At 39.4% G+C, this 23598-nt stretch overlaps 1 protein-coding gene across 1 annotated transcript; it reads left to right on the forward strand.

Annotated features, from left to right (window-relative positions):
* Positions 1–3940: 3940 nt before the first annotated feature.
* Positions 3941–22619, forward strand: LOC149286916 (potassium-transporting ATPase alpha chain 2). Its single transcript, XM_089493613.1, has 23 exons — positions 3941–3952; positions 6754–6906; positions 8345–8404; positions 8709–8912; positions 9383–9496; positions 9892–10026; positions 10258–10375; positions 10600–10868; positions 11248–11446; positions 11584–11693; positions 11784–11918; positions 12006–12198; positions 12489–12664; positions 12855–12991; positions 13404–13554; positions 14644–14812; positions 16222–16376; positions 16921–17044; positions 17561–17706; positions 18346–18479; positions 18833–18934; positions 19759–19850; positions 22591–22619. The coding sequence occupies exons 1-23, from the start codon at positions 3941–3943 to the stop codon at positions 22617–22619; spliced, it is 3117 nt and encodes a 1038-aa protein (XP_089349739.1).
* Positions 22620–23598: the final 979 nt, after the last annotated feature.

Here is a 23598-nt window from a genome sequence, read left to right on the forward strand (position 1 = left end):
AGATAGTGAGAAGGGGCAGAGGGGGGGGTGTAGTGAGAAGGGGCAGAGGGGAGATAGTGAGTAGGGGCAGAGGGGGGAATAGTGAGAAGGGGAAGAGGGAAGGGGGTGAGTGAGAAGGGGCAGAGGGGGGGTGTATACACAGTACATTTACGATACACCTGTGCAAACAAACATATGCCACCCATCCGAAAATAATAATAATAATAATAATAAAACCAAGAATAATAATTGAAATTATATTACCAAAATAGTTGGTTGTTGTATAACAAAAGTTGATTGACATTATTTCTATAGTTTCTAAATCTAAAAATATTTAATTTTATAAAAGAAACTTTCTAACATTGACATTTTCTAGTTATTTCTGACATTGGCCAAGAACATCCACTAGCGATTATATTATTAATCAATATTCAGAATGTAGCTTATTTAAGAACCACGTTCTTGGAGATATTCCCCAGTAAGTATTCTAGGAAGAAATATGGAGAAAATACTGTATTTGTCCCCAAATTCACCTTATAAAAATGGAAAGCTTGGAAAAAAGCGCGGTTCAGGTAAATACGATATTTAGCAGTGTTTCAAAACTTTTTTTTGAGACAGCAGGTTAAAGTTTCAGGTGCTAAATTATTATTCTTTCCCCCCCAAATATTAAACTCCACTTTTGGGTCAGGCTACAGGAGGATGAGAGAAGAACCTTCCCAAATCCTCGCTCTTCTGTTGAAATGCGGAGAGACTCGCTTTTCCAGCTGCACTGGCGAATGCGGATCGGTAAACCTGAGCTTTTCTTAAAGAGACATCTTTCTTCTCTCTAAAATCCAGAGATTCCGGCCCCGTTTTACATGTAAACCTCGTTAAATTAGCATTAAAAGGGCTTCGTATCGGAACGCGGTAATTTGCAAGCTAATGAATTCAAGCAGAACTGGGAATGTTTCACAAACACATGAAACGTTACAGCGTATCCACAATGTGCTACAATATCTCTGTCTCTATCACTTCTCATTATCCCATTGTACAGCGCTACGGAATTGGATGGCGCTATATAAAACAATAAATAATAATAATAAAAATGATTATCTTTTTTCCAGCCAGGGCTGAATAGGAAATTAACGGGGGTCATACTTTAGGAAGCCCACTTAATAAAAATACATTTACTTTTTGAGGTTCCTACCATGCCAGAGAGAAGCTTATATTCAGCCTGTTATGCTGCATCCGGATCCCAGGAACATAGAACCTGCCGGCAGATCGGCGACTGATTAAGGTTTGAGTCTTTACAGCAGGAGAAACGGGCGACTAGACGGGGGCCGAATGGGGGCCGATCTGCCGACAGGTTCTGTGTTTCTATCGATTTTTGCACTCAGACTTGACTCATTGGGGTTTTAAACCTTCTGCACGCACTTGCTAAGAAAATAACCTTGCAGCGATGCCCCTTACAAACTCGGACCCTAGGTCGCCACCTAGTGTTACAGTCGGCCCTGAGCTGCTGAGATCCAAACATGCGCTCTTATTTTAGCGTTGGGCATAAAAAAAACCCAAACATTAGAAATATCTTCAAATCAGGCGGCATAAAAGAAATTCTATGAGCTGACAGTCTTTCCAAAGCTTTCAATTTATTTAATTGCTGTATAACAATAAATATTATTTTTGCCCTTTCATACTACTGTACAAAAAAAAAAAGAAAAAAAAGAGAAATCAGGGGTGTTTAGTTAATTAAACGAAGTCATTTTGGTCCTCACTGTGGTCCCAGAATACTGATTTGATTTTATTTGGATTATGGGCTCCACTCGCTGCTTGTAATTACTACCCAGTAAGTCTGCAAGTCCACACTTTGGGGCATTAACCCCTTAATGACAAATTGCATTGTTTTCAATGGGCTTTGGGACCGCCCGTTGTCCTTAAGGGGTTAAATATGGAAATGGTGACGACATTATGGACCGCAGGTGAATTTAAGTGATAAATATGACCTTCTCCAAATGTCTCAAGATCTGCAGAATATGTTGGTTCTTTCTTGGAAATGTTGGCGACATTGGTGAATATTTATGAAACATTCTACAAATTGTGGAATCATTTATCAGGGAGATTCAGTATCTGACGCCAGTAATGGAAAGTAGAACAAACCCTTTGCTTTTTAAATGATATTAATTTTTTTTTCAACCCCAAAAAAAAAAGTCTTAGGGATCCGTGTTTGGAGTACCAGCAAGGACTGAGTGTAGAACAGAGGTACGTTCAATGCTACCCATCTCTGAACCGCTTAAAGAAAGTACGAGCTGATGCTTCTCTGCCAACAATAAGGGAAACGGTTGGTTTTATATTCACTGCATTTCACGGTGGCCATGGCAGGACCTGATCCAAGTGGGGACTCAACCAAAGCCCATCTTAGTGAGCTTGCGGAACATTTAGGCTGAGGAGGACTTGCCCAATGGATACCATGAATCCTTCTCGACACACTAGAACTGTTGTGGATGCATTTTTAGCCTGCTCAGCTCTGGCTGCCCCGTAGAGCCGGGATGAGCTGAGAGTTGGGTTGAAACCCAGGAGCTCCATCGCGGTCTATCTCGTCATTACCCACCAGCTAATCTCTGGAAGTGAAACCAGTACCAGGGACACCGCCATGATCGAGGCTTAGACACAATAGCTGGATGCACCCAACTGGTTTCAGGGAGGTTCATCCCCATGTATCTGCAGACTCACAGAAGTCAGTGACTAGAGAACAAACACAACAGAGACTTATTACCATCGAAACTGGTCCAATCAACTGCAAAGACTGTTGAAACTTTGCAGCCAAACTAGAGTACTTTGGAGCTGGGCTTATTGCACCGGAGCTTTACCCTCAAGCTGACGGCGTATAACCCCTAAACTCATTAGCTAAAACCAATGGCTCATTCAACAGACCCTCTAGTGACGTATCACGTACTCATTTATACCCTCTCCAGGGGTATTGGGCACTTGGCATGTAACCATCTTTTCTGTCCTATTTTTTTTAAAGCTCCTCGTTTCTTCAGCCGTAGATGCAGTTTTTGAGTAACGCGTCGGGCGAAGGGGAGTAAAAGTTACTTTTTTTTGTGCAAAAATGGTGAAATTCCTATTGAAGTCTTGGTTGTAAAGTTGTGAGCCCGGATCTTAAACTTGCTCTCCATCCTGCGGAAATTGTTGGCGTTATATAAATAAATGATAATAATAATAATAATAATAATAATAATAATAATAGTAACAATTGTCTTCAGTTGGGTTCAGGTTGATTCATTTATTGACGACCTGTTAATCTGGGCAAACCCCACGTAGTCCGCATCAGGGTAATGAAAATGATCTCGTTAGGAGAGCGGGGGCTGGATCGATTGTGTTGCTAATTAATAAGGGCCGAGAAAAAAGTAATGAGAGGGTGGGCACTGGAAGGGCTTTATGTTAATTGGTATAAAAAGTCCCCTGGCTTCCTTTGAGAGGGAGATCATTCGGAATTTTCAGATCCCGACACTTTGGAGAGTTCTAAAAAGAAATAACCAAAAGAACAAAGACTCGAGCGGAGAGTTACGAGACCAGCATTGAACATTCGCAGAGATTCCATAGAAAGTGCTCCTGTTCTGGTAATTTTCCACCTGGCCAGGTAATGCCACTAGGCAGGGCTTCAGGTGACAATTTCTTAACGGGGAGGAGTCGCCGTGAACGAGATATAGGAGCCGAGTCGTGAAGAAGGAGCAGCACAGGGCTCTGGAAGGCTTTCCTGTCCTGGCTGAAGATGTCACAGTGTGGGGAAGATTGCAGCTAACATTGGCTTTTTGTTGGGACAGCCACAGCCTCTACAAGCTCTTGCATTCGTTCCATCTCGTGAGACCCCATTCCATTTTTCTGGTCTGGTATTTTTTATATACATTTTTTCCAATTCTCCAATTTTTTTCCTAAGTTCTCCAGAGCAAAAGCAGCAGCTCCTTGCACCTTAAAGAAAATATCAATGGGTACCGAGGTAAGATGTCATCATTTTTTGGAGGGTTGCAAAATAATACATTCCCCAAGAATTATAATACATACTGCACTTTATATTTATAGATATATATATTTTTTTATATTATTTTTTTTAATATTATCGCACACCCTCACATTGATTGATTTGGGTGCTGCTGATACATTTAATTATATTGTATTTGAAACACTTGTTACATTATAAATTGGAATTCTTCCTTGTTACATTTATTAGTAGTAGTATTTATTGTTTTATATAGCGCCATCATATTCCGTAGCGCCGTACAAAAGGTAGCCAGGACATAACAATTAGTATATAACATAACAAGATGACGTACAGAAACAACAGGTAAGGAGGACCCTGCACACAGGAGCTTGCAATCTATTTCTTAACCTTTTGAGTGCCAGAGTGGTAAGGCACTCAGCCACGTAGAAAGCCGTTACGAAACAGGATTTTAATTTTTGCAACATTATCCGACTGGCCCAACCTAATCCATGTTTAAAAGTTAATTATTGTTATTTTTGGATCGTTTTTTTTTTCATTATACCTTCCTGGTTTTCCCATGTTGAAATTTTCGATCAGGGATGAGAACTCTGACAGCTGATTTGAATAGTAAGATTTAGCTGTTGGGACATGCGCAGCTTAATGCCTTCTCTTCCAAGTAACTTTAGACATCTTTGCATCACTTTGTACCGAGGTGTAGCCTCCTCGCATGTTACCTAGAAGTGGCTAATCCTTTAAACAATCTATACTGAAAAACATTTACAATAAAAAAACAGCAATGCAATTTGTCGCTTCTAAGAATAATATGTTCATATATTATCTCCTAGCTGTCTTTAGTGTTACTGGGGCGCCTAATTCTATTATATAGTCGTTAACTAGTACCTGTTTATTTCCCTTCCTACAGTAATACAACCTTAACAAGATGACTTTATGGATAAATCCATATCCCTATATATTCCTCATATCATATATTATATACTCTCCCCACGTATAACTAATCCCGTCCTTATAACCCGTTATATCCCTGTATATTCCTCATATTATATATTATATACTCTCCCCCGTATAACTAATCCCGTCCTTATAACCCGTTATATCCCTGTATATTCCTCATATTATATATTATATACTCTCCAGCCGTATAACTAATCCCATCCTTATAACCCGTTATATCCCTGTATATTCCTCATATTATATATTATATACTCTCCGGCCGTATAACTAATCCCGTCCTTATAACCTGTTATATCCCGTTATATTCCTCATATTATATATTATATACTCTCCAGCCGTATAACTAATCCCATCCTTATAACCCGTTATATCCCTGTATATTCCTCATATTATATATTATATACTCTCCAGCCGTATAACTAATCCCATCCTTATAACCCGTTATATCCCTGTATATTCCTCATATTATATATTATATACTCTCCGGCCGTATAACTAATCCCGTCCTTATAACCCGTTATATCCCTGTATATTCCTCATATTATATATTATATACTCTCCGGACCGTATATAAAGGCATCTATTGGATCTAATAGAACAACATCTATATGTAGTGAACTCCACATCTTTACTGCTCTTACTGTAAACAACCGTTTTCTGCCATAAATTAAAATTAATTTCTTCAAGTATCATTAATTCTGTTGCTGTACTTTAAATAATGCATTTACTGTGGCAACCAATAGAATCTTCTTGCTGACTGATATACATTAACCCTATTATTATCACAACTTAAATGATTAATGTTGACAATATTTGATTAGCTCTAAAGAAGGATAAGATTGGTTGTTAGAAGGGAAGAGAGGCACAGTTGTCCCTGCTATTGCTGTGATTGGAAGGTTCTAGATCATGTAAATCCTTTAAATATACATTCTAGAAGATTTACGGGCTGTATTTTCCAATCCTTTTTGTGTTCCATCCACGGCAGCTCTCCTGCGTATTGGACCGGACCAGCCGGTTTATGCCGATCCTCTTCTAAAATCAATGTGCTAAATTTTGTTTTGCTTTCATCCTCACAAATCCTCTTGTGAAATATCAAATGAATAAATGCCCACGTTTCTCATTCTTTTAGTAGAAACAATGGTGTAAAAAGAAGTAATTAAGTTAAACCCGTCTTGGCATCTTTTCAGCCAATTGGAAACTCTTCGTACTTCATACGATGATATCATTCATTTAGCTTCCAAGCCACTACTAAGGATAATTATTATTACCCATGTTTTCCTATAGCTGCTTTCTTTCTTAATCTGCCTTATAATAAATGGACGTTCCATCTAATAACTTTAGTTCATTATCACAAATACAATCTTTTCAAAATAACTTTTTGTACGATTCGCTGAAAATAGTTGAATCCAGGAACAGCCTAAAATATTTTCATCCTTAAAGAGCGCTCAAATACCTTAAAACGTACTTCAAACATAAAGAAAATACTGGGAGTAGCCGAGAACATTGTCTTCTTTTGTACAATAGACCTCTATGTAGCCTTGGTTTTGAAATCAAGTACGTCATTTAAAGCATCTTGTTGGAAACAGCTCATGCTTTCAATTTTTAAATACCTTGATAATTTTCCTTTGAAGTTTCCTGCTGCTTAAAACCAGAAATTTGGGATATAAGCCACAGCCCCCCTCCCACCTACTGAATGGTATGGTCCATGTGTTTATGTTTAGGAGACAGCTGATGGAGGTCCAGCATGGGGCTTTCCTCTACATTGTCCAGTTTGATCTTCATGCCTCTTGGATCACTTCTTTCTCGGGATGATGATTTCCTAACATCTTATCTTCTGTTAAATCCAGGGGAAACCTGATGTTTATACGGTGGAGATCAGCGGGGCGAATGATGTAGAAAATCCAGACAAAGAAAATGGAAAAGAGAATTATAAAGATCTCAAGAAGAAAAACAAGAAAAAGGGCAAAAAAGTAGAGGACCTTAAGCAAGAGCTTGAACTGGTGAGTGTAAAATTCTCAAATTAATTGGAATGATATAAAAAAATATTTTTGGGGTCAGGTATCAAGGACCTGTTGGGGATGTAGGTTGACCTATTATCATCCCCCTACCATTAGCCAATTTATTGAACATCTAGGTGGACCTAGAGAAGATGACCCAATGGGGTTGATGTCCTGGTTGACTTCATAGTTTGGCATTATGGACTAGCCAACCCTGGCTGCCTTCGCTTTGGTCAGCGACCGTGTTTTCTAGCTATCTTTTGATTGGCTGCAATATCAAGAAGCCAATCAAAATGTGTCCATGTTTTCAATGGTGTCAGCAAAGCAAAAATATAGGCGGCAAGCGTTGGCAGCTAAAGGGCCAATAATCTCCAAAATAAGTGGATCTAGAATTTGGATCATGCCAAGGCGTGTATAGGATGAGCAGCCAAACCCTGCGGTATATGCACCAGGCCCCATGTGTCCCTATTTGCGGCTTCGGCATTAATGCCATATTTACAAGGGATTTAATACATGAATCATCCGCGGATCACTCATCAGAAGTCTGGGAAGTGTTCCAGCTTTCCCTATATTACCGTGATTATAGGGTGTAAGTTTTAGCAAACGTTCTATTCTAGATAACCCCTCGAGCCACTAAAACACTCGTAAGATTATAAATGGGGAATCCTATTATAAAGAAAAATATTTTCAATGTAAAAATATGCATGTATGTGTATATATATTCAATAATTCATTAATATTTACTTATATTACATAAGTAGAATCTAAATAAAAATATGTATATGGAATTATATCTACACCTGCTTATTTCCATATAGGCATATTTGCATCTATGTATCTATTTGCATAGATTCTAGAATCTATAGGTTACATAATCTGTATTATATAATGTTTGTTTTTTAGTATTTTTGGTTATTGATACCAGTAATCAGTAATGTCTTATAATGTCTTGCAGCCCCATCCGGCCCCCGTCTAGTCGCCCGTTTCTCCTGCTGTAAAGACTCAAACCTTAATCAGTCGTTCACTAATGGTATTAGCTTCCACTCCCTCTGCTGGGAGGCTGTTCCACTTATCTACCACCCTGTGTGTTAAAAGTCCCTGTGCTGCAAATAATATGTTTGCGGTATCCAGTGGCTGCCGTTAGAGAAATTTCAGGAATGTCTTTCGACGGGTATTAAATGATGTCTGAGTGTGTATCGCTCCCATGGCTGATTTGTTTACCAAGTACTTGAAAATAGTTAATATTTTGGTTCGCCGCTTCTAACATTGGAACCCTTTTTTAAAAGTACGTCAAACTGTTTGAGTGTCCTGTGCCGGAAGGTATGACTAATGAATCTAATTCCTGTTCGGTACTTGAACAGTTAAAATAAAGAATAGTTTTCACAACTAATAAAAACTCATCAGAACCATTAATAATTACTGTCGTTTTTGACGTTTTCAGGAAGACCATAAACTTGAAATCGAAGAACTAGAAGCAAAATATGAAACAAGTATTCTCAAAGTAAGTGAACAAAAAAAGATTTTCTTAAATTGTCTCAAACGTTATTATATATATTAACCACAAACCGTGTACAGAAATTGTTCAGAATAACAGAACGTTAGAAACTGCCGGCCCCCATTCGCCCCCCCGTCTAGTAGCCCATTCCAGTAGACCTTAATCAGTCGTTGGTCCCGTGAAAACTTTTAATTGGTGAACGCTGGCATCAGTTGGCTGGCAGGGAATGACGTTGTAATGACAGTAATGTAGAATGTTGTAACATAATATTGTGACATACTGTTGTAACGTTATGAAATGTATCCTTCAGGGTCTCACCAGTGCAAGAGCTGCAGAGATTCTGGCTCGCGATGGTCCCAACGCACTTACACCTCCAAAGGGTACTCCTGAAATTGTCAAATTCTTCAAACAGATGATAGGGGGCTTCTCCCTCCTTCTGTGGGCCGGTGCGATCCTCTGCTGGATTGCATATGGGATCCAGTATTCTCAGGACCATAATACATCCAGGGACAATGTAAGCAACGTCCACAACGGAGTCAGAGGACCTGACATTTTTCCATTAACAAGAATACTAAACACACAAATATAATGGCATTTACAGAATCAAATAACCAAGGCGTGCATTAGAAATCCACCGTAGCTACATTCCATGTAGAGCATCCATCATAAACAATTTACTCCCCCACATTAAACTGCTCGTCACCTTTAGTGGGAGCTGAAGGCTTTAGAAAAAGTACACTTTTTAAAGCCCTTCACGTGTCAACTGCTGCCATTTTCAAGATTTCACACTTCATGAACTCATCCAAGGTGCTTAAGAGTAAAACGTGTCCATGACTTACGTCCAGCAACTTTTGGGTAGCTTTTATTTACGTAAACCTCCAAGAGGGTTCCGCAGACTGGCTTTCCGTAGAGTAATGATGTACTATAGTATGGCCCTATGATGATGGAGGCTTTTCTGATCTGCGCATGTTTCTCTTGGTGCAGTTATACCTGGGTGTAGTCTTGGCCGTGGTCGTCTTCCTCACTGGCTGCTTCGCTTATTTCCAAGAGGCTAAGAGCACCAACATCATGGCCAGCTTCAACAAGATGATCCCACAGGTTAGTGACTCCGTCTGGTGTAGTCTGTGAAGAACATCGACCCGAAACAATCCCTTCAAAAAGTGTTTCAACGCATTGTCAGAAGGTGGACTTTCCAAAGATGCGTAGAATGTCCTGTGATATTCATTCTAAATTCCCATTAAGTTCCCAAGAATCTGATGCAGACAGATAAATCATGTTATATTGTTTCCGACCGACATATTATGTAATATAAGCTTTCAAGACCTCAGACGTCAGATATTCAGATGGAGACTTTGTATCAGCATCAACACCTTAGACAATCTCATATCTTACCGCATTCTACTACGTACTCCTTATATACTGTAAAGAATACTGCCTTTTATCACCTGTGTATTAGTTATAAGATTATAACTGGTTCCTTTTCATGCTTGCAGCAAGCGTTGGTTACACGGAATGGAGAAAAAATGGAAGTCCCGGCAATTGAGTTAGTTGTCGGAGATATGGTGGACGTAAAAGGTGGGGACAGAATCCCAGCTGATCTGAGGCTCGTCTTCGCACAAGGTTGTAAGGTAACTGTCCTGCTTCAAGACTCCCAACGCTCCCTCCAAAGCTGCAGGATCAAAACTCATATGGATGCTGGGAATTGTAGTCTAACGAATGTAGGGCTGGTACATGCTGATAAGGTCTGTCTTTATGAAAAATAAGTCAGATAAAGCATTTCTTTCTCTGCATCAAGAGTAAAAATAAGATTTTAAATGACTTTCTCCAGTCATTAAAGGGCCTCCTTTATTTTTCGGCAGGTGGACAATTCATCCCTGACGGGGGAATCGGAACCTCAGGCTCGTTCTTGCGAATACACCCACGAAAACCCGCTTGAAACTAAGAACATCGCTTTTTACTCCACCACGTGTCTGGAAGGTAAATTCATGGCTGTAAATTAGGATGCAATCCACAAGATTCACGGAATGTTTCCAGCGGTAAATAAATATACGTTGTACGGTCAAGCGGAGGACATCTTAGAAGATTCTTATAAAAAAATCTCCGCAACATAAGTTTCATTGTGTGACAGTTCCACTTTAACTGTGAGAATCTGTTGATTCATCCCTAAATCCTCACCGTATATTTATGTCCCCCCCCCCCAGGCACAGCTAAGGGTATTGTAATCAACACAGGCGACAATACAATCATCGGTCGAATCGCTTCCCTGGCTTCCGGCGTAGGCAACGAGAAGACCCCCATCGCGGTGGAAATTGAGCACTTTGTCCACATCGTGGCCGGAGTTGCCATCTCCGTTGGCATTATTTTCTTCATAATTGCCATGTCCATGGGGTACAGTGCCCTCAATTCCATCATTTTCCTCATCGGAATCATCGTGGCTAACGTACCTGAAGGTCTCCTGGCCACTGTGACTGTGAGTAGACATGCCTTGGAATCTGGCACCACTTGGTCGGGACCAGTTGTGTTTTTTTTAATAAAGTCCAATTCCCTATGATAATCATTTGTTTAAGCTAAGTTTGGGTTAATTCATTTAGTCGCCACAAGCAGCAAGTACCGACTGCATACAAATTAAAATTGGGAAAAAAAATTCTGGCTTTTTTTTAAAATAAATAAATTTATATTAAAGAACGAGAGAAGTAGAATTTTGGAAGTTGTTATCTTTGACAGATACTGTAAAACCCCGTCACAGGTGATAATGTGTTTTTCTTTTAAAAGATAAAATGATATCGTTGTATAAATCGGCATCGTGGCCGTCCTTCCTATTCATTTTCGCGTCATGATGTTTTTCTCAGGTAACCCTCTCTCTGACAGCGAAGCGAATGGCAAAGAAAAACTGCTTAGTGAAGAATCTGGAAGCCGTGGAAACGTTGGGTTCCACCTCGATTATCTGCTCCGACAAAACAGGGACCCTGACGCAGAACAGGATGACTGTAGCGCATCTTTGGTTTGATGACCACATCCATTCGGCAGACACCAGTGAAGACCAAACACGTATGTATACCCAACGGGTGCAAAACCCGCGCTTCTGGGGGGGGTTAAGTCTTATTATTATTTATTAGTATTTATTATTGATTAATAAAAAAAAAATATTTGTTGGAATTCATATAGAAATCTGCCTTTCTCCCCAGATCATTCTTTTGAACAGACGTCCGAGACGTGGACCGCATTGTGCAAGATCGTATCGCTGTGTAACCGCGCTGAGTTCCGAGCTGGTCAGGAGGACGTCCCCATTATGAAAGTACGCGTTGTTTGCGTTCCCCGACACCTCGATATCACCGCTACGTTTCTAAAGTCGATGTGACGGGCATTAAAATAAATTTTTTCGCAGAAAACCGTGGCTGGAGACGCTTCCGAAACAGCCCTTTTAAAATTTTCTGAAGTTATCACGGGCAACGTCATGAACATCAGGGAACGGAACAGAAAAGTGTGCGAAATACCATTTAACTCCACGAATAAATATCAGGTTAGAACAATTTTAATCATTTTCTATTTTTTATTTTATTTTTTTGTGACCGTAGCCCGCCTAAACTTGATATTGTATGGGTTGCAGCTGTCTGTACACGAGACCGATGACCCAAACGATAAGCGGTTCCTGCTGGTGATGAAAGGTGCTCCAGAAAGAATTCTAGACCGGTGCTCCTCCATCATGATAGGCGGCAAGGAACAGCCTCTGGATGAGAACATGAAGGAAGCGTTTCAAACCGCGTACATGGAGCTGGGAGGACTCGGCGAGCGAGTGTTAGGTAAAACATTTCTTTAGGACGTGCGTGAGATCTATACATGTGAAATGGCATGCTATGACCTCATCATCATATACTAACAAGGAATATTAACAATAGTATATTTTATGGATAATTTAGAAAAAAAGGTAATATATGTAAAAATCTATATAAAAATTTTCTAAAATTCTATGTAAAAATCTCTATTTTATTTTTTAACTCAATTTCCTGTAAACTGAATTCTCCAAAAATAGTTTTTAAAAAAAATTCTCCATTCTAAATTTTTTTTATTATTTTTTTTTTTTTTATTTCAGGCTTTTGCCACCTGTATCTCCCCGAAGATGAATATCCAGACTCTTACCCATTCGACACAGAATCTGTGAACTTTCCGACCTCAAATCTCTGTTTTGTTGGACTTTTGTCGATGATTGATCCACCTCGTTCCACAGTACCCGACGCTGTGACAAAATGTAGAAGCGCAGGAATCAAGGTAACTGAAAACAATGTATCAACATTTAAAATAAGTGTTTCATCCAATCAAAACTATTTTATTTTTGGTAAATTTTGCCTATTTAGGCAGGCGAGCATTATTATATTTTATGAACGTTCACCAACCTAAAATTTGTGGTTATTTTGGTTTGTTTTGCATTGTATACATTTTTTTTCCCCGCCGTTTCTAGGTTATAATGGTCACTGGTGACCATCCGATCACCGCCAAGGCGATTGCTAGAAGTGTCGGTATAATTTCAGCTGGCAGTGAAACCGTGGAGGACATTGCCAAGCGTCTTAACATTTCTATTGAACAAGTTGATAAACGGTGAGTTGTGCTTATATTTTATGTTTTTTTATTTTTTTTACATTTAAAAAAAATTAATATATATATATATATAATCAAGAATAAAATATATATATCAAGAATAAAATATATATATCAAGAATAAAATATATATATATATTTTTTTAAATTGGAATTTTTCACAATAAATGAATGAAAGTGAAACCCAGATCGGACACATGTTACCCATAAATTATAACTCATAGAGAATTTATTTCAAATATGTTGATTTATATTTTGTGGAATAGATTAACATATATAAGTATATGAGATATACTTGTTGCCTAGCAGTGTGAGTGGATGTGTTTCACTTACATTTCAGAATAAAAATATATATTTTTTTAGTGTCCTCATGAAATAATAGATTATAATATATTTTGTTGCTCCCATAAAGTCAAGCCAAAGCTGCCGTTGTGAACGGTGGAGAGTTGAAGGACATGTCTTTGGAAGATCTGGATGATATTTTGGCTCATCACTCGGAAATCGTCTTTGCTCGGACTTCACCCCAACAGAAGCTGATTATCGTGGAGGGTTGTCAGAGGCAGGTAAGAAAGACGATATGCCGACAGGTGATATTATGGTCGCTAGATCAATAAAGGAGTGAAAAAAATACAGGCTGACATATTCCTGCTTGGGTGTTTCATGATGCCATTTCTTTACATTAAACCTCTCCGCTCTCTAAAACCAGCCATGTAAGAGATGGGGGTGGGGATGGCTTCAGACCAGAGTTCCCGTATTGAAAACCCAGGAGATCATTTCTTGAGGGTATTCGAAGCAGACCTTGCAGACGGATGGGTCTGTTTACTAAATTCTGGGTTGTCAATCAAGTGCAATCAAGTCAGATGCCCCAACTCTACATTCGGCTACACATGACAAACCAAACTTGATCAGCAGGTTGTCTATTCACTAAAAGATGGTGTCAAGTTGAGCCGAGTGCTTTGAATTTGTCAAACCTCTCATTGAGTTTTGTTGAGTTTCACTCAACTGCTAAAAAAATAGTTGTTGAGGACGGTCAGAATAAAGTGTACTGGAGCTGGGTTGGTCATTAAGTTGGCTATTGAGTTGGCCATTAAGTAGGCCATTGAGCTTGCTATTAAGTTGACCATTGAGTTGGATGTTGAGTTGGCCATTGAGTTGGCTGTTGTTTTTTTTAATGTTTGTTTGGTTTATTGAGAGTTTGAGCATTTGTGGGCACGATGAGATAATTTTTAGGTAACTTTAATGCAAAATTCCTATTTTGTAATGGGGTGTCATCATAATAGTTTCGATGCCCCTTTTTTGGGTGCATTGGAAGAATAGTTTCTTTGTTACTCCTGAGATTATATTATTAATTTCTGCAGGATCTCCTTGGCTGGTTATATCATTTTAATAATGTGAAAGAAAATAATAATAATTATAATAATAATAATATTTAAGTACAAGTATTTGTATTATTTAAAATGTATAATACTAAAATTATTATTATTATTATTATTATTATTATTATTATTAATTGTCTAGAAAATGTCTCTTCTAGACATTTAGGGGCACTGATGAAGGATGAAGGTAGACATTATATAGAACCCATCTGTCTCCTGACTCTGTTAGTAGCCAGGCTAGTGCTATCCCAGTTCATACCTGATTCTTGGTTTCAGAACTTTGTGGTGGCCGTGACTGGCGATGGCGTCAACGACTCTCCTGCTCTGAAAAAGGCTGATATTGGAATCGCTATGGGCATCGCAGGATCCGATGCGGCAAAAAATGCAGCCGACATGATTTTACTTGATGATAACTTTGCCTCCATTGTCACCGGAGTCGAAGAAGGTAAAATTATAGTCATTTACGTACATGTTTATCTATGGAGGCATGAGACTTCGCCCAAACAACCCAGACAAGCTTTACTTGAGATGGCTAGTTTAATGCGCAGGATCAAAATGTACATTTCCAGCGAGGCTCCGGCGAGATGTTTATCGGCGGTTAAAAGTTTCGCATTCTTCCATTACTGCGAGTAGAACAGCGATCTCGTAAAATGTTTCCATGTCATCCAATTACACTCACGCTGCCCGAGGGACATTTTATTTGGACTGCAGTCAACGTTCAGGCCAGGAATGAAATGCAGAGCGTGAAGAAAGAGTTGCAAAACGCGTCGTTTATTTTGTAAAGGAATTTAAGATGGATCTCCGCGGACGAATTGATGGAGAGGCTGCGACGTATTTAGCAAACATTTCCAATCTCATAGACACAGATTCTTGGATGAATACGATGCACGCGACTTACTGATGCGTCTACGCTGGCAATGCCCCTCAACTAATTCCACATGAAGAATATGGGATGCCTCCTTAACTTGGTGCCCTCCTTAACTTGGTGCCCTAGGGCAATAACTCGGATCCCTGCAAGGCAGCCAGAAGGCCAGGGAATGGCTGGCGCTTTTTGGTCTTGGGGGGCAACTAGAGCCAAAAGCCACCCAAACCCTATTGGCTTACGCCATGCATGCAACCTATTTATGCAGAGACCTCCTTACTGTATTATCTCTCTGCTTACCTGGTTTAGTACCTGACTGCCCTCTTGCCCTCTTCAGCTCAACATTGAGGGCCAAACTGCCTCCCATTTATTATATTTTATTAATTTCCCCTACCGACATGAACATCTGTAGCCCCAGTGGGCAAGTGGTCTCTTTGGATCTGGCTCAATGACACATTCCAAGAAATAATTATTAAGATACAAAACAGAATACGAAGTGCGCATGGGTCCAGGGTCCCTCAACATGTTGGGGGGTATTATTTTGAGTTATGACTGAGTAGATGACCACATTTGCCCCGATGCCCCAATCAGCGCATCAGCATGAATTTCAGGTGTCCAATACGCTTAATATGCCATTTCTTTATCATTAATAAGACTTTTTTGGCTAAAAAGCCAGGGTAGGCTCCTCTATGGGGCATTTAACTAAAGCGTCTGGATATTATCTCACCTTTGTACAGACGCTCAGCGGAATAATTCAAGTTATCTCGCTAGCCCCTTAGAATGCCTCCAGTGTTTACCGGACATCTAAGGAGTCACCGAGTGCAGACTCAGTTGGGACGCGTTACGCAGGTTCTACCAGCCTTTGGGAACTGAGAACATTCCACGGAAAGAATGTTGGCCAAAGGTCCTTTTTTGTAAAAAAAAAACCCCAAAAAACTGCTTAATGTAATAATAAAAACCAATAAAAATCTTTTTTTTTTTTTTTTTTACAGGGCGTCTTATTTTTGATAACATAAAAAAATCCATCGGTTACACGCTGACGAAAAATATAGCTGAACTCTGCCCTTTCCTGATCTACATCATCGCCAGCATCCCGCTGCCAATTGGCACCATCACCATCCTGTTCATTGACTTGGGCACAGACATCGTAAGTACCACAGACCTTATCCGCGGCTCACGTAAACAGTACGCCTCGACCAATAAACCGACATTATAATGAAGAACACACACCAACGTACTTTGGAACTACTTTAATATGCATTTTAATAAGATCTTCAGAAGAAGCTGCAGCTCCAGAGCATGGAGCGATTGTGAATGCTGGGAATATAAAGCTCAAATAATTAATTTTCATATAATAATTAGTTGCATTCTCTTGTATGCAGAGGGATCATTTTATTCTTTCCCGTAAAGGTTTTACCATGTAAAACCAACACAAGAGTTTCTATGGCAACAAGCCATCCGTCCCTGTTGTCGTGTCACATGACATTTAGGTGGTTCCCATAAAAAATAACGAATAAGGCAAAGTTTTACTTGATTAAATAATTATTTCTGGAAAGGAGTGGGGAATCCAACAGCGTTTCAAAAGTCTTCCGTTTAGCAGAGCAGGTAGAAGATTATCCAGAGGGTTCTAGAGGATGCTTGTTGGGTATCCCTGGTTTAAGTCAATGCGTTTATTTGTTGTTTCCTCGCAGATTCCATCGGTGTCTTTTGCCTATGAAAAGGCAGAGAGGGACATTATGAACCGAAAGCCCCGGAGGAAGAACGTGGACAGACTGGTGAACCAGCAGCTGGCTGTATATGCGTATCTGCAAATCGGTAGGTAGTCATTCTGAGATTTACCTTTTTTGCCGAAAAGAAGTACGTTGCATCTGTATGGTTCAAAATCTGTCTGTAATTTAAAACAAAAATAACGAACTTCAGTGTGTGTGTGGGGGGTGTTTGGCGGAAAGTCTAAATATTTGATCGCATCATTTCATGATTGATTGTCTTCTTACAAAGGGTTAAAGAAGGTAACATCTAAATAGGGTACATACCGGACATGAATAGTCAATAATATATACAGAAGTATAGATCAAGGGAAAAAAAAAGCGGCCTTTAGTCAATGCCCATTGTACAGCGATACAGAATATGTTGGTGCTATATGAAACAATAATACTATTAATAATAATAATATCTATATCAACCTCCTTGTTTAGCACAATGTACAGATCAAATCCTATGTTCTACTCCGTATGCAGCTAGCATGTTACACGCAATGCCTTAGTGTTGTGGACCATGTTCTGCTCACCTGTAGTTTGCATTTGTCTACATAACGCGTTCCTCTCCGTACAGGAATGATACAGTCCGTGGGGGCATTTCTAAATTATTTCACCGTCATGGCCGAGCAAGGATTTCTGCCCCACACGCTGCTGGGGATCCGCGTGCGATGGGAGAACATAGAGGATCAGGAACTGGAAGACAGCTACGGCCAGCAATGGGTAAGAAAAGGGCGCTTAGCAGCTTGCATGCTGTGTTTTTTTTCTGCTGCTATGGCAATAAAGCTGTTCAACCAATTATGGTCCCAAGAATGGGAGGAGACTGTGTAGGACATACCAATGTTTAGTTTTTTCTTCCTGTTCTCGAGCGCTGGCCTCATAGCTAATAAAAGAATTATAAACGCCCTTTAGCCTAGTTTTAGCTCAACTTTGTATAACGTTACACATTTCCTACCTTTATACTGAACAGTTTTATATGGAGATTTCTATAACCCTTTGTAAATACCATAAAAACATGATGGGAACGGCTTTTACAAGAAACAGAACCTGCCGGCAGATCGGCCCCATTCGGCCCCCGTCTAGTCGCCGTTTCTCTTGCTGGAAAGACTCAAACCTTAATCAGTCGTTGGTCTCGTCTTAGATTCACGAGCCGTATGACTATCCCATGTGTGTTTAATCCCCTCGCTGTATTACCCTCTACCACCTCTGCTGGGAGGCTGTTCCACTTATCTTCCACTCTACCTATTACCTTTTTTGTCTATAAACATACACATAATCCCTTAAAATGAAGTGTAATGCTCCTGTTACCCCCAACGTGTATAATCTATATGTTTTGGTGTTAAGTTCTTCTCGTTCTTTCAGACTTTCCACCAGCGTCAGTTTCTGGAGTGGACCGGCTACACGGCTTTCTTTATCAGCATCGTGATGGAGCAGCTGGCTGATCTGTTAATCAGGAAGACGAGGAGAAACTCTGTGTTTCAGCAGGGATTATTCAAGTAAGTTGAGAAAATCACGGAAAGATGCATTTAACATTAAATATGTCCCAAGTGTCCCTCTTTAGGAAGGGCAGTCCCTGTGAGCCCAAAATGAGCTCGGCTCAGAATATTTGCTAGGTATCGCAATGTTCTCGAAATACACAAACCTTAATCAGTCGTTGGTCTCGTCTTAGATTCAGGAGCCGTATGTCTGTCCCATGCATGTTTAATACCCTCACTGTATTACCCTCTACCACCTCTGCTTGGAGGCTGTTCCACTTATCTTACCTGCCCTAAAATCAGCCTGGTGATGATGACTTCCTCCTAAGTAATGACTTAATTCCTTCATGTTTTTTTGTTTTCTCCCCCGGCAGAAATAAGTTCCTCTTAATGGGGATGGCGTCACAGGTCGCCATCGCAGCTTTCCTGTCCTATTGCCCTGAAATGCCTTATGCCCTGAAGTTTGCGCCTCTAAGGTAAGAATCCGTCTACAAACTTTTATATCAAATTAGTTCAGCCGAATGGGAATTTCATCACAATTTATTTGGGGTTTCTTACAATTGGTCAATTCACTTTTACATGGAATTATTAAAATTAGATGAAGAACTTCTTCCCATTGAGTATTAAATTGTATCAGATAAAATGTTCTTGTCTCGTTTGCTTCCGTTTTCTTCCTTAAACTTGCATTCTGTCTCTAATAAAAAAAATATAAGGCACATTTTAGAGAAATACTATATATCATTTATCTTTTCTATCCCAGAAACATCAGGCTTTTATTTTCTAGAAGGCAACATTGTAGCAATTTCCGTAAACAATTTTATGTACGTTTATTTTACAAACTAAATTTTATTACAGGTCTTTAATAAATAAATAAATAATAAAAAAATATTATTAACAAGAAAAATAAATAATAATAATAATAATAATAATAATAAATATTATATAATATATAATACCAAAAGAGCAGATTCCAAAATAAACAGTAATTAAGACTTTGGAATTTGTACCTAAAATAAAAAAAAAAATAGTTTTCTTCTCCACTTTGAACATTTTAAGCTAGGATTCCTTCGTCTTATTGACTCACCTTTAACATAATTTGATTTGGGGTAAATGTATTGTATTTGCAAAAATTCAAGAAAGTTTAATGTAGAGCGTTAGAGATATTGAATTATTATGAATTATTTGTTTTTCCTGATTTAATGCCATTAAATAATATTACTGATTATTATTTATTATTAATGATTATTTATGTAACTATAACTTATTATATTTGACGCCTGGTCCGTTTTGGTTTTTTTAGGGTTCAGTACTGGTTTGTTTCGATCCCTTACGTCATCTTAATCATAATTTATGATGAAATTCGTAAGCTGTTCATCAGACAATATCCAGGCAGTAAGTACCGTTGCAGAAAGTTCTATATTCACAGCGACACATATATATATATATATATATATATATATATATAAAATAATAAATGAAAAGAGTAAAAAATATATATTATTATTATCTTTTATTTATAAAGCGCCAACAATTTACGCAGCGTATATATATATATATATATATAAATAGTTTGGTGGACTAGAGTAGTGAAGGGTTAATGCGTAAGAATTTATCTTTAATTTAAATTGGGGTATTTAGAGAAGCCTCTGTTTTAAAAACTTGTCTGGAATCCACTCAGTAACAGTCAAGGGCGGGCTGGGCCGGGGGGCAATTGCCCCCCAGGCCGCCCTAAAGCCGGGCGACCGCACGACCGGCAGACGAGCATTCAATGCGGCTGCGGCCGCAAAGTTAAAAACTAAGCGGCCGCGAGCAGGATTGAATGCGGCCGTCATGCCAGTAGCGTACCTGGCGGGGGGGGGGAGGGGGGCGGTCCGCCCCGGCTGCCGCTCATCTGAGGGGTGCCACCATGCCGGCACGCCTTCAGAAACGATGCGCGCGGCAACTGTGGCTGTGCGCCGGGACTTGATGTCAAATCCCGGCGCACAACACTGAAGCCACGCCCACCGTCTTCCGCGCTCAGTACACCGGAAGGACAGGAAGAAGAAGAAGAAGTAGAAGAAGAAGAGGAGGAGGAGGAAAAGTGAGAGTGAAAGAAGAAAAGGTAGGACAAGATTCAGGGAGAGTGGATTAGTAAGTGTGGGAGAGTGATGGGTGTTATGCTGAATGTAAGTGTGTAAGAGTGATGGGTGTTATGCTGAATGTAAGTGTGTGAGAGTGATGGGTGTTATGCTGAATGTAAGTGTGTAAGAGTGATGGGTGTTATGCTGAATGTAAGTGTGTGAGAGTGATGGGTGTTATGCTGAATGTAAGTGTGTGAGAGTGATGGGTGTTATGCTGAATGTTTGTGAATGAGGGTTCCAGATAGCATGGATGTGTAAGTGTTGGGGGATGGCTTGGCATAGGGAGTCCGTAATCACATTCCTTTCATGCCCAGATTCCAGCATGTAGTGGCTGCCTAGGCATGATAGGAGTGTGATTGCTGTTATAAATTATTTTTTGGTCCAACTTCGGTGTGTTAACACTTTTATTGGACAGAATAATTCAATGACAGTATTAATATATATATATATATATATATATATATATTTGCAAACAGCAATCACACTCCTATCATGCTAAGTCAGCCAGCACATGCTAGAACCTGGGCATGATAGGATTGTGATTGTTGTTATATATATGTGTATATATATATATATATATATGTTAATATTGTTGTTGATTTTTTTGTCTAATTTTGGTGTTACTTTTAATAAAGTATTTTAAAGTTTTTTTTTGTTTTTTTTTCAGTTTTGGCCAAGTGAATGCTGAATTTTTAGTTTCAGTCCAGAATTTTCATTTCGGTGCATCCCTACTATATACTATGCCAGTCACTAAAGTGATAAGCCTACACCACATCAATGTTTGGCTTAGTATATAGTGATAGGGGTTGTCAGTGTCTGGCTCAATCTATAGGCACACATTGACGGTGGTACCGCATAATCCCTAAGCATATAATGATAACAAATATGCTGTACCCCTGTCAATGTTTGCCTAACCATAGAAACTATGCAGTTTTAAAGTGTGTGTGGGGGGGGTGCCACATACAGGGTCTGCCACAGGTGCCAAATACTCTCGGTACCCCCCTGCATCATGCGGCTGTCAGACCCAACGGCCATTCCTCAGCTCCTCTTCCCACGTCTTAAAAGTGGTGGGATGAAGAGCTGAGGCATGCGGTGCGCGCACGCCGGCCACTTTAATTTCATTAGGCGCTGGTGGAGTGACTGCCGCACGACGGCCGCTTTCAATGTCGCTCGCAGCCGCTTTGATGGTGCAATGGGCCAGTTGACTAGAGTTGCCCCCCAGGCCTTAGGCTGACAGCCCTCCCCTGGTAACAGTAAAAATTGTATAACTTTCCGTAAGCATCCGCGGATACAACTTTATGTTGCTAAGCAACAAAATCTGACTTTTTTCTGTTAAAACACCTTTCCACATCAGAATAATTTATTGCCGAACAACAGGAGAAAGTGAGAGAGAGAATATAACGGGCCCCAAAAGAGAGATATAGTTCTAGTTGGAAATGTTCGATCCACTAGCCAATGGGTCGAATATTGGCTAACATTCTAAATGGGAAGTGGTTACCATAGTAACATGATCCTCAACTTTGTCACCTAACAGAGGGAGGGCATTTTTAACTCGGGAAAACTGATTGAATAAAGGCTAACATTCTAAAATCAAAGTGGTTACCATAGTAACTAACATAATTCCCCTCCACTTTGTCACCTGAAATGTGGCCATCTTTAATAAGGGAAAATAGGTGAAATGAAGGCTAATATTTTAAATGAGAAGTGGTTACCGTAGTAATTGCCTGCCACTTTGGCCCAGTCTTACTAGTTTGCAGCATGGACTCAAATTGTTCGGCCTTCACCATTGACCAGGAAAAAAGAATCTAATTTCCTGTTATTTGGGAAAACTCAGAAATAATAATAGTAATTTAATAATAATAAAATAATTATATATATATATTTATATTATATTTAGATATTATTAAAAATGTATTAGTTACATTTTCTAACCTTAGTTTTTCACAAATTTGTATCTTTGTTCTAAACCAAGAATAGCATTAATTTAATCTGAATTTTTCTCCTCTTTACAGGCTGGTGGGATAAGAATATGTATTATTAGATTTCATCGGACCCTTTTTACCTTCCCTGGACGGTGCAGTCAAACGTTCTTAATGTATATGATTACTACAGACCGAGGCTGATGTTTCAGAGCTGTGAGAAAGTAACTCCTATTTGTTGAACAAATCAGGAAAACTGAAAATACACTGTAAATGTTCTGTATAAAGTAAAAATATACAAATTATGCCTATTTTAGCAAAAAAATGTGAAAATTTAAAAAGACGTAATTTGCCCGATTAATGAAAATTGTACAGAAATTGTAAATTTTGTTTCGGCTTGTGCCAAAACTGCTATCTTTTCATTACTTTATTGGTGCAAAATAAAGTCTTTTTTCATTCAGTATCATTGTAGATAATTTGATTTAACAAACCATAAGTTGGTTCATTGAGGGCAATAGAAACGGAATACACCACCTGTCAAGGGATATATTATCTGTCGGGGGAAATACTAACTGCCGGGGGCATATACTGTCCGTCGGGCGAAATACTATCTGTCGAGCAATATACTGTGTGTTGGGATATACTGTCTTTCAGGGGATGTACTGTCTGTCGGGTGACATACTGTCTGTCCTGGATAAACTGTCTGTCCTGGATAAACTGTCTGTCGGGTGATATACTGTCTATCCTGGATAAACTGTCTGTCGGTGATATACTGTCTGCCAGGGGGGAGGGATATACTGTCTGTCGTGTGACATACTGTCTGTCAGGGGATATACTGTGTGTCGGAGGATATACTATCTGCTGGGGGGTTATATTGTCTGTCGGGGGATATACTGTCTGTCGGGTGAGATACTGTCTGTTGGGTGAGACATCTTGTTGCTCGAGAAGGGTGTGGAGTCTTATTCCAAATCTTTCTATTAAACGTGAAGGTAAAATGTGTAGTAAAATATTTAAGAAAATATGAGTCTATGGGAAAAATATTATTACGGATTCGGATTTCTGCAGGAATTTAGGGTAGAAATTGAGAGATTTTGCTAAAAT

This window comes from Sceloporus occidentalis, unplaced genomic scaffold, assembly GCF_023333645.1.
Source record: "Sceloporus occidentalis isolate IW3139 unplaced genomic scaffold, rSceOcc1.0.p SCAF_66, whole genome shotgun sequence".
NCBI classification, from domain to species: domain Eukaryota; kingdom Metazoa; phylum Chordata; class Lepidosauria; order Squamata; family Phrynosomatidae; genus Sceloporus; species Sceloporus occidentalis.